This window comes from Geotrypetes seraphini, chromosome 3, assembly GCF_902459505.1.
Source record: "Geotrypetes seraphini chromosome 3, aGeoSer1.1, whole genome shotgun sequence".
NCBI classification, from domain to species: Eukaryota; Metazoa; Chordata; class Amphibia; order Gymnophiona; family Dermophiidae; genus Geotrypetes; species Geotrypetes seraphini.
This window is the reverse complement of record NC_047086.1, coordinates 387,652,507-387,664,919: the sequence shown is the minus strand read 5'-3', so window position 1 is coordinate 387,664,919 and position 12,413 is coordinate 387,652,507. Positions and strand designations below refer to the sequence as shown.

Sequence of the window (12,413 nt, the reverse complement as noted above, 5' to 3'; positions counted from 1 at the left end):
TAAACTTGATCTCCTGTAGTTAGAGCAAAATTGGAAAAGCAAAATGACTTTCAAATAGCGTACTTCAAAGAACATAAGAATATCCTTACTGGGTCAGACCAATGGTCCATCAAGCCCAGTAGCTCGTTCTCACAGTGGCCAATCCAGGTCACTAGTATCTGGCAAAAACCCAAAGATAGCAATATTCCATGCTACCGATCTAGGGCAAGCAGTGGCTTCCCCCATGTCTTTCTCAATAACAGACTACGGACTTTTCCTCCAGGAACTTGTCCAAATCTTTCTTAAAACCAGCTACACTATCCACTCTTACCACATTCTCTGGCAATGCGTTCCAGAGCATAACTATTCTAACATAAGAACATAAGTTAGAATAGTTAAGTTCTTATGTTAGAATAGTTAAGCTCTGAGTGAAAAAATATTTCCTCCTATTGAATTTAAAAGTATTTCCCTGTAACTTCGGGTGTCCCGACTCCTCTGATAAAAACCCATTCTCACTTCTGCTTCTTTGCTGGCAACCGGGACTTGTCGAGAATAATTGGAACCGCAGAGAGGACCAGAAACAGCAGAGCCCAGAGAGGATGGTAGAAGAACCAGCCTTTCCTCTCTTTCTCCCTCCCTGCCCCTTACCTTCGGGGCAGGCAATTTCTCTAAATGTGCTTCTTACCAGCAGCCAGAGCGTTGAAACCGCATGTGGCTGCAGGAAAAGTTGTCTCTGATGCAACTTCCGGTTGCGTCAGAGACGACCTTTACGACAGCCACATGCAATTTCAACGCTCCAGCTGCTGGTAAGAAGCACATTTAGAGAAATTCCCTGCCGCGAAGGTAAGGGGCAGGGAGGGAGATGCTCAGGCAGTGGCGATCAGGATGGAGGGAGGGAGCGCGATCTGTGACCACGCACATTCCCTCCCTTCACTGCGGAGACAAGGCCATTCACCGCTCCCCGTACCCGCAGTGACCACTTCTTTTCCTTCCCCCGTTTCGGCGGGTTACCCGCGGCTAGCTGTGGGTGACAACCACCGTGTCATTCTCTAGTGCGCGCTTCAACTGTGGGTTCTGATGAGATGACACGCGATATGTGCTCGTACTGCAAGACAACGCTCGTTTATCGAGTTAAAATTTAATAAAATGTTTTGCTCGTCTTGCAAACCATGTTACTCGCTATCCAAGGTTTGACTGTACTTTATCCTACAGTGTGGATAAAGTGAATGAGTTTAATTAAAAAACACCTCAAGCTAAATGATATCTTCAGTATCAGCATCTTTGCATCAAGCACACTAGAGAATGACACGGTGACAAAATTCATCACCGTTCCCGTCCCCGCGGGAAACCATCTTCATGTCATTCTTTAAGGAGAGAGGGAAGAATCAGAGTATGAATGGCCACAACCACTGACCCAAAAGCTTTGCTTTGAGGAATGCTGGTGTAGAAGGACTGAGGTTGAAACAGACACTACAGAATGACAGTCTCTGGTATCCAGAGCAGATATTGTGATGTCATAATGCCTCATTCCACCAGTGCCTAAGAGCCAATCACATCAGTGATGTCACAATGGCTTCATTATCCTTGGCTCACATAAGAATCAGAGTATGAATGGCCACAACCACTGACCCGCAAGCTCTGCTTTGAAGAATGCTGGTGTAGAAGGACTGAGGTTGAAACAGACACTACAGAATGACAGTCTCTGGTATCCAGAGCAGATATTGTGATGTCATAATGCCTCATTCCACCAGTGCCTAAGAGCCAATCACATCAGTGATGTCACAATGGCTTCATTATCCTTGGCTCACATAAGAATCAGAGTATGAATGGCCACAACCACTGACCCGCAAGCTCTGCTTTGAAGAATGCTGGTGTAGAAGGACTGAGGTTGAAACAGACACTACAGAATGACAGTCTCTGGTATCCAGAGCAGATATTGTGATGTCATAATGCCTCATTCCACCAGTGCCTAAGAGCCAATCACATCAGTGATGTCACAATGGCTTCATTATCCTTGGCTCACATAAGAATCAGAGTATGAATGGCCACAACCTCTGACCCGCAAGCTTTGCTTTGAAGAATGCTGGTGTAGAAGGACTGAGGTTGAAATAGACACTAGAAAATGACATGGGATTATTTCCTGCGGTTATCCACGGAAAAGGGAACGGTGATGAATTTTGTCACCGTGTCATTCTCTAAAGCACACTGCTTAAACAGCAATAATGTTGAAGAAATTAAATGTCCACACACTCAAGATAACCGCAAATGTGCTTTTATTGTATTATTATGAGATTGCATTGGTTGTATTGCACTGTTGTAGTTTTGAAAATTAATAAAGAATATATATATATATATAAAAAGAAAACCACAAATCAGCACTCAATTATCTTATGCTCATTACATTGCAGAAAAATAAGTTGGGGGGGGGAAGGAGTGCTGCAAACAAACTTAACTAGGGTAATTAATTTTATTTATTTAATTTAGGTATTTATAAACCACCTATCAAAGTTGCCTAAGCGGTTTTATAATCAGGTATTCAAGCAATTTTCCCTATCTGTCCCGGTGGACTCACAATCTATCTAATGTACCTGGGGCAATGGAGAACATAAGAATTGCCGCTGCTGGGTCAGACCAGTGGTCCATCATGCCCAGCAGTCCACTCACACGGCGGCCCTCTGGTCAAAGACCAGCATCCTAACAGAGCACGTTCTTGTTCAGCAGGAACTTGTCCAACTTTGTCTTGAATCCCTGGAGGGTGTTTTCCCCTATAACAGACTCCAGAAGAGTGTTCCAGATTTCTACCACTCTCAGGGTGAAGAAGAACTTCCTTACGTTTGTACGGAATCTATCCCCTTTCAACTTTAGAGAGTGCACTCTCGTTCTCCCTACCTTGGAGAGGTTGAACAACCTATCCTTATCTACTAAGTCTATTCCCATCATGTACCCTCTCAATCTCCTCTGTTCGAGGAAGAAGAGGCCCAGTTTCTCTAATCTTTCGCTGTACGGCAGCTCCCCCAAACCGTTAACCATATTAATTGCTCTTCTCTGGACCCTTTCGAGTAGCACCGTGTCCTTCTTCATGTACGGCGACCAGTGCTGGACGCAGTACTCCAGGTGTGGGCGCACCATGGCCCGGTACAGCAGCACGATAACCTTCTCTGATCTGTTCGTGATCCCCTTCTTTATCATTCCTAGCATTCTGTTTGCTCTTCTTGCCGCCGCCGCCACACATTGCGTGGACAGCTTCACCGACTTGTCGATCAGAACTCCCAAGTCCCTTTCCTGGGAGGTCTCTCCAAGTACCGCCCCGGACATCCTGTATTCGTGCATGAGATTTTTGTTACCGACATGCATCACTTTACACTTATCCACGTTGAACCTCATCTGCCATGTCGATGCCCATTCCTCGAGCCTGATTATGTCACATTGCTGAGGTTGTAGTTCTAACCACTATACCACTCCTTCCAGTACAGTACAACTCTTCCATAACGCATCATAATGCATCAGAATATAGAGAACCCAAAGCTAATAACATGTCCCTGAAAATCACGGAAAATAATATTATGGTTTCCTTCTAATTTCAGTGTTCTTACAAATGTGAATGTCTGAAATGCAGAGTAAAGTTGCTATGTCAACTGGCAGGCCTCGGTGCACTGGGGTATACATCTCTTTCTTTCTCCGAAGATGAATAAAAACCCTCTACCCAGAACATCTCTTTAAAACTTCTCTGTTGCTTGTGGCGAGGGAAAATTATCACTTGCATCCTCATTCCATGGCAATGATCTGAAATTACTCATCTTCTGGCTTCTACTGTACAATGCTGAATTACACTCAGGCTCTATACCTTACATTAAAAAAATATACTATATGTAGTGTATAATCATGATTAAGTTAATTAATCCTTTGCATAACCAAATACAGTGGAACCTTGGTTTACGAGCATAATTCGTTCCAGAAGCATGCTCATAAATCAAATTGCTCATATATCAAAACGAGTTTCTCCATAGGAAGTAAGGGAAACTCACTTGATTCGTTCCCTCCCCTTCGAGGCCACTGGTGCTGCTCCACCTTCCCCCCCCCCATCCCTAAGGCCACCGGCACTGCTCCACACACTCTTCCCCCCCCCAAGATTCGGCATCGCCTCCCCTGCTCGCGCCAACCCCCCCCCTCGCGATCCGGCATCCCTCACCCACCCAAACACAATCCATTACCCCGATCTGGCACTGGCACCAGCACCAATGCACAGGACATGCCAGTGCCTGAAGATCCTCCCTCTTGCTTGGGCTGAGCCTTGAGCATCTGCACATGCTCATGACCTTCTGGTTCTCGCTCTCTCAGAGATTCTCGGAGGGAGCGAGAACCAGAAGGCCTTGAGCATGCGCAGATGCTCAAGGCTCAGCCCAAGCAAGAGGGAGGATCTTCAGGCACTGGCATGTCCTGTGTGCGAGGAAAGATTTGCGGGAATGTTTTGCTCGTCTTGCAGAAAGAACACTTGCAAAGCATGTTACTCGCAAACCGAGGTTTGACTGTAATTATGTGTGCTAAAGACTGTGTTCAGATCCGCAAACCTCAGTGCTCAAATGAAATCAATGTGATACCAAGAGCAGAGGTTGTTGACTGGGACCATCATAACCACAGTACAGTCCCATAAAATGCATCATGTATAACTTTGAAAACCCAGATAAAAAGGTGGACTTATCTGGGAACAATGCAACATTTCTCTGATGAATATCCTCTGCTGTAGAAGTGAACAAAATAAACCAAAAACACATCAGAATCAACAGTGCACACCCAAAGGTGCCTACACCCGGTCCCTCGACTCGAATTTTGCTCCACGAGACGTCAGGATGGAATGAACTCACAGGATATGTTCTCCTGCCTCGGGAAGTGGCTTTATGGGACTATACTCTGGTTATGATGGTACCAGTCAGCAGCCTCTGCTCCAGATATCACATTGATTTCATTTGAGCACTGAGGTTTGCGGATCTGAACACAGTCTTTTAGCACACAATTATTTGGTTATTATTTGGTTATGCAAAGGACTGATTAACTTATTCATGTTTATACACTACATATAGTAGAGTTTTTAATATAAGGTATAGAGCAGGGGTGTCCAACCTGCGGCCCGAGGTCCGCATGCGGCCCAGTGAAGTATTTTGTGCAGCCCCGGTCGAGGGTGATGCAGTGTTTTCCTCTGCTGTCCCCGGGTGTTTACCGTCTTGCCGGCTCCTTCCTCTGTCTTGCTGCAGCGTTTGCATGTTTGTGCGGCCCCAGAAACATTTTTTTCGGCCAATGCGGCCCAGCGAAGCCAAAAGGTTGGACACCCCTGGTATAGAGCCTGAGTGTAATTCAGCATTGAACTAATATAAAATCTCAGGAAATGTTTATTGCCACACTCCATGAAGTTTACGATTGCAAGTTCTAATGTACAATCCCAACCCAAAGATGACCGCTGCGGCTGCTTTCCTTTCACCCCTGGACAAGAGCCAAGTCAACGTTTACTAAAGCTGACCTGTACCCTCTTGCCTCTGGAACTCTACTCCACCGGCCAATCCATGTGGTCCTACTGTCGCAGACGTTTTGTTCTTGAACAGAAATGTAAAGATTTTACTAGGCTTTCTGTTTAGATCTGTACTGTGGTGTAAGTTCCCGTTTCTTTGCAATTAATCCAAGGTTATTTTACAGAGAGGATGTGATTAAAGGGCGCTGCAGTAACAATCAAGTTCTCTTAAGTAATAACAAGCCATTAAAATGCAATTTGTTTAGATTTTGCTTTCTTAGAATTTTTTTTATGGTAGCATATTGCAGCGTTCATGTAAATTACTGCTGTTACATCCAAACAGCACAGAAAACACATACCCTAGTCATATCTGGAAATTGCCAAATGTCTTGGTTTACATTGAGCTATAACCAGGTGTGACCTTTAAAACTAGACCACACACCAAACTAGACCAATTTTTTTTTTTGAATCATATGTTGACAAGTCAGGGCTCACACAAGATAATACTTACATTAACATACGAAAATGTAAAATAATAATCAGATGTTTGTAGAGCTTCCATAGAATGAGATCAACTGTAGGATGTTATCCCACAGCTTTGCCGTGCTTCATTCAACAGTATTTTTTTAATCTTTATTTTCACTGGTCCTCAGCGGGCCACCACGCACTCAAACTATCTCATTGTGCTGGGCTTTATGCTCCCACTCGTGATTGGATCCAGTATATGCTATTTAAACCTTTTTAAGAAATAACTTAGTATAAATGCTAAAAGTACTTAGCTTTTTGTAAGACGCTGTGCAGGGGGGGGGGGGGTAATACACCATACACCAACATGTTTCGCCCGTGCAATTCGAAGGGCTTTATCAAGGTTCCCACTCCCTCTTTAAGCTATTCAACCAACCATTGTGTCCAAAACGCAATGAGCTTCCATGTCATATTTTAAAAAGATGCAGCTTTATTCTGCGTACTAATTGTTATAATACATACAGGCATTTCTAGCATCAAAGAGAAATTCCTGTCCATTTAAACGGCCTTCTACCTCCCCGCCCCCAAATATTCAGAGACCCTAAACTGGGTAGTACCACTGAATATCACCTCTGACCGTCTACTAAAAAATGGGCAGATCAGGAGCAGTACAGGGGGTGGAGCTCAAAAACTGTCCTAAATCCATCCATTTAGCTAAGCCGACACTGAATATCAGCCAACACTCGCACATCTATATTATAACTTCAAAGAAGGCCCGATCCCCCTTCTCAGCCTCCAAGAAAGCTCCCCTCATTCCTTCCCCAGCCCATGAGAATCAAAGCCCTCCCACCAGAACTAGTCTCCCCCACCCCTCACTTCCCCCTGGGTCTATCTGTATTCCTGGTGGCCCTAGTGGGGGATACTGGTGGTACCATGAGCTGTTGCACAAGAGGTTTCAGCAGCTATTAACAGCCACAAGAGGCAAGAGTAAGGAAGCTTTGCTCCTGTCTGTCCCCACTAGGACTATCACAGATACAAGTAGGTTTGGGAGGGGACCTATGCAGACTTCAATGGTGGTGGCTGAGGGAGCTCGTTCTGGGGAGGGGGAGTGCTTTGATTCTTGTGAGCTGGGGGGAGGGGGAAAAGGAAGGAGCGGGCTTTTGGAGGCTGGAGGTAAACCAAGACTTCTTTTCAATTAAAATATAGCTATGCAGGTCTCAACCGATATTCTGCCAGAGCCCACATAAGTGTTTTATGCAAGCCCCGGCTGAATATGAACCGGCACCCACATAGATTCAGGCGGCCATCCCCACCAAATTTAGTCCCAATATTTAGTACCGGTGCCCAGACATGGTCCGGCAATGTATACTGTGGAGCTAATCTAGCCGGCGACTATAAATGTTTAAAAACCACAGACCGTCACCAGCTGAATATCGGCCGGTTTGTGTTCTAAAGCAAGGGCCAAGGAATAACTGATCACATCATCACCGTCACAGAAAATGCTCTTATTTATTTAGTTTTGAAAAGCAGCAACACCTTAGGAAGGAGTAAACATTTATTCCGAAGTCAAAAGAAATTTAAATAAAGTATGAGTGGATATTTCTGCTCTCTTCCTACCCCCACTCTGGGAAATGGCATTTGTTGAAACCACATGGAAAGGAAAGGTCATCAATTGAGAACAGAAACCTAATAAATCCAAGATATTTCCAAATGAAATTCTTGTGGTAAGCTAATTTCTTGTAAACACTGCACTCATGTGTCTTGAATACTCCCAGATGGTGTAGAGTCTTTCATGGTCTTTAAATAATCATTTAGCAAAAAAAGCAGCTAGCAGAGAGAAAAGTTACAGTAGACCAATTTTGGCGTCCACATATCCACATCCAACCAATGCATCCGACTCCTACCAAAATAAATAATGCTAGCTTCATTCAAAACCACCCCCCACTTCTTTCATGTGAAAAGGGAAAGAGAACCTCCATACCTGCTCCACTGTTATTAACCCCTGAGCAGATGCGGGCACGGTTTGCAGAAGTAGAAGTTGGCAGAGCATTCCTAGAAGCAAAGAGATCTCTTTCATGCATCGCCAGCAACACACCAGCACCATCTGAGCTGTGACACAACTGTTTTGTCCTTCTTCCACTGTAGAAGAAAAGTAACATAATGTAAAAATTTATTTCTCTACTGCAATACCATTAAGTTCTTTGTGGTTTACAAAAATAGAGCAAAAATACAATTAGATAAAGTGCATCAGTTGCCTAATAATCTAGTAAACAAAATGTTTTCAGTTGTCTCCTAAAATGTTGATAAAAGCTAGAAATCGCTATCAAAGAATTCAGATCCTTATCCCATAATGCTGCTTGTTAAGACAAAAGACGATGATATTTTTTTTTATATTTTGGCAGCCTTTAACAGAGATGGAAAAACAAACAGAGCGTGTGTGAATCGACAGTGCTTTGAGTTTGCAAATGTGAATGAATCCAGATAATAATACCTTGAAACAAATGCAACCAAACATGAAACAAATGCAACCAAACTTGAATTTCACATGAACCTTGACTGGTAACCAATGCAATTCGTGAAAAAAAAAAGGAGCGATATGATCAAACTTTTTCAAATTGAAAATCAGTCGAACGGCCACATTCTGGATAATACGTGATCTACAGAGACTTTTTTTTGAAGTAAACAATATTACAAAAATCCTACTGGCTTAAAACTAAAAGTTTGAACCAGCAATTTAAAAGATGAAATATCAAAGTATGCTCTAATGGTACGCAACATAACATAAGTCATAAGTCATTCAGTTTTGGGCAACATGCCATTCTACTGGACATTCTGGGGGACAATTCAAGAGGACGCCTCCTCATAGATGCACCATGATGACAGCCTATTTTACATAGTAACATAGTAAATGACAGCAGATAAAGACATGAATGGTTCATCTAGTCTGCCCAACCATACATATTCCATAAATTAAATTAATTTAATTTAAATGGTCCTTTTTCATAGATATTTCTGGGACAGAAACCCAGAGCCCTGCTCAGTAGTGTGCTTAGGTTCCATCTACAGTAGTCTCCATCAAAGCTCACTCCAGCTCATCTTAACCATCCCAGCCATCAAAGCCTTCCCCAGCCCATCCGCAAATGAATGTCCATAAACGAGCCACAGACCATGTAAGCCTGCCCAGTACTGGCCTTAGCTCTTCAATATACAGTATACCCATTATTTTCTGACTAGAGATCCTCTGTGTTCATCCCATGCTTGTTTGAACCCTGTCACCATTTTCTTCTCCACCACCCTCCTCAGGAGCACATTCCAGGCATCAACCTCCCTCTCCGTAAAGAAGAATTTCCTAACATTACTCTTGAGTCTACCTCAAATCTTCCTTTCTCTGGAATAGATTTTGTTCTATGTTAATATCTTTCAAGTATTTGAATGTCTGAAATCACCAAAAAAAAACCCAAAAAACGAATTAACAAGGCAGCTAAACACTATTAGCAAACAGTATTGTAGGAGGAAGAGACCTCAAGTGCTCCAGAAAAAAAATCTTGCCTTATGTCTAATATTAGGAACTATCATTGGTCATAAAAACCTCCAAAGTCAAATGTTTTGATTTTACCACCCTACAAGTTGTTCTTAGTGTTCATAACCAAATCAAAATAGGCAGGACAAAATATTACAAATTGTCCAGTTCAAATAGTAAACTCAAAAATAATTCCTCCAATGTAACTGGTTACTTAGCTTAGAACTTGTTGTGCCCCTAGTATCGCTCCATTCGACTCCGGAAACCGGATGTCCAAATTCCTCTCGAGTGCACAATTAAATCTTCTCAATGGTGGTAACGAGTACACTGACTTTTCCGTTTTACGAGTTCCATTTCTTCAGGAGTCGGGTGGCCAACCCTATTTTTCTGTGAAATTTTCTATTCACAAAGATTGTGATTACTTTTTCCGTATCGGCGTTCGTTACCACCATTACCACCATTGAGGAACTTTAATTGTGCACTCGAGAGGAATATGAACAGCCGGATTCCGGAAGTGAATGGAGAGAGAGTAGGGGCACAAGTTCTAAGCTAAGTAACCAGTTACATTGGGGAAATTAACTTTGAGTTTACTATTTGAACTGGATGATTTATAATATTTTGAACTAGAACACTAAGAACAACGTGTAGGATGGTAAATCAGAACAATGACGTTAGAGGTTTTTACGACCAATGGTAGCTCCTAATATTAGACATAAGGCAAGATTTTTTTTCTATACTATCTGTCTGGAGAACTTGGTCTTTTCCTCCTACAATACTGCCCTAAAATCCCAGCCATGACCCGACCCAACCATCGCCCCCCCCAAATGGGAGAGATGCCCACTTTCCTCCACTAGCAAGTGACCCCCCTCTCCTGTCTCCTCCGCTCCCCTCCCCCTTACCTCAAAATAGATTACCCGAAGGGATGCGAATTCCCAACTCTCAGCTGCCTGAGTCGTCTAAAATAGCCCTTCCCCTCCTCAGTGCATCTTGGGATGCACCAGGGAGGGGCCTGAGGCTCCGATTGGCCCAAGTTGTTTAAGGCCCCTCTCATTGGGCATCTGGGCCAATCAGAGCCTCAGGCCCCTCCCCAGTGCATCCCAAGATGCAACAGGGAGGGGAAGGCCCATTTTAGACGAGGCAGGCAGCTGGGAGGAGGGAGTTTGCATCACTCTGGGTCATCTATTTTAAGGTAAGAGGGAGGGGGCAGTGGAGATGGGGGTCAGTTGCCAGCAGGAGAGAGTGGGCATCTCTCCCGCTGCAGGGGGGGGGGGGAGGGTCGCGGCAGGAATTTTAGGGCAGCAGGAGAGTGTGGGCATATTTCCTACTGCTGGGGGGGTTGTTCGTTGACAGCGGGAAAGAGATTGAACATCTCTCCCGCTATTATTGTGTTTTGGCGGGGGGGTTCTTGATGCATTTTTTCTGCGCATGTGCCCATCGCTATCACCAGCGATGGGCACATACAAATTTAGCAAATCTTCGCTGCTGTCAATCAACCTCATTTGCATGTGCGTTCTTGGAGAGAACGAGAGCCAAAAGGCCTTGAGCATGCGCAGATGCTCAAGGCCCAGTCCGGGAAGTGGCAAGATCTTCGGGCACCGGCACCTCCTGTGGGTTGGTGCTGCATGCCGGTGCCACATTGGGGGTAAGCCTTCAGTTTGGGCGGGCGGGGGATGCTGGTTTGCATGGGGGAGGGGAGCGTTCACAAGGGGGGGCGATGCCGGTTTGTGGGGGGGATGGCAGTTTGCAAGCGGGGGACTCGCAAATCGAGTCAATGCTCGGTTTGCGAGTCACAATTTGCGAAAATGTTTTGCTCGTCTTGCAAAACACTCGCAAAATGCGGTACTCATAAACCGAGGTTTGACTGTACTTGAATATACACAACACCCTGTTTAAAAAGCATGCATAATATCAAGAAAGAAAATAGTTTTATTCACACCTTCACAGCTCATTTTATTTCACACCTTCACTTACAGCATGACTTGGCGTTGCCCAGCACAGGGTGGGAGGAGGGGCAGGGGAATTTGCATTTTAGCCAGAATAACAGCAGTGTTTCTTCTACTGTCTAATCTGAACCCAAAACAATCAGACCTTTTCCTCTTAAATGTTTGGGGTTTTTTTTTTTTTTTATAAGTGCTGCTCTGTACGCATTGTGCTACCTTAAAATTATTTCTAGACACCAACTCCTTCAGAAAAAGAGTCAGTGATGTTTTCAAAACATCAAGGGGCACCAGGTTAAAAAGCCTTTTTGGTTAGAGGCCCTGAATGAGAAAAAATAACACCCTCCTCAGTGAACCGTCCGTAAATACAGTCATTCAATTGCTAACAAAACTAAATCTGCACTTAAGCTACCTACAGCATAAAACAAAACGGAATAAACATTTTATGTGCCACGGTTCACCAATATCAGAAGTCTCTCCTTCATCTTACCAAGAGATTTTTTTTTAAAGTGGGCCATAAAGTTCTAAAAGCTCAACATCTCCACCACATGGGCAGAATGAGAGCTACAGCTATACCTAGAGGGATAAAACCCAGTTTATATAAAGAAAAGTAGAAAGTGATGGCTGACAAAAGCCCCATCTCTCTTCTTCCCTTTTCTCTTCATACTGCAGTACCAGAGACCCTATATGATCTTTTTTTTTTACATGCCATGGCAGGAATTAAACTTATTCATAAACTAGGGTATGCTGAGTGTGATCTCAGAGAATGACATGGGGACAAATTTGTCCCCACTAGAAATAAATACTCAAGGATTAGGGCCCGAATATATCCCTTATTAACTCAACACAAGCCCCACACGGACAAACGAAATACACACCCAGCAACACTACAAGGCCTTACTTACAACCCACAACATTCACACTCCCCAAAGAGAAAGGGAAAAAGGAAAAAGAAAAGAAGAGGAGAAAAAGGCCTCAGTTCAGCTTCATCTGGCCACAAAAACTCCCCTCC

General features: G+C 43.9%; 1 protein-coding gene across 4 annotated transcripts in view; it reads right to left on the bottom strand.

Moving 5' to 3' along the window:
• THADA (THADA armadillo repeat containing) overlaps positions 1 to 12,413 on the bottom strand; it is a 538,115-nt gene that overhangs the window by 436,057 nt on the left and 89,645 nt on the right. For all 4 annotated transcript variants that reach the window (XR_004538762.1, XM_033937269.1, XM_033937270.1 and 1 more), the window contains exon 21: positions 7,926 to 8,083. Coding sequence is in view for 3 of the 4 variants with exons in the window: in XM_033937269.1 (XP_033793160.1) it covers positions 7,926 to 8,083 (158 nt within the window). In the remaining variant the exon portion in view is untranslated. The remainder of the gene's footprint in view (positions 1 to 7,925; positions 8,084 to 12,413) is intronic.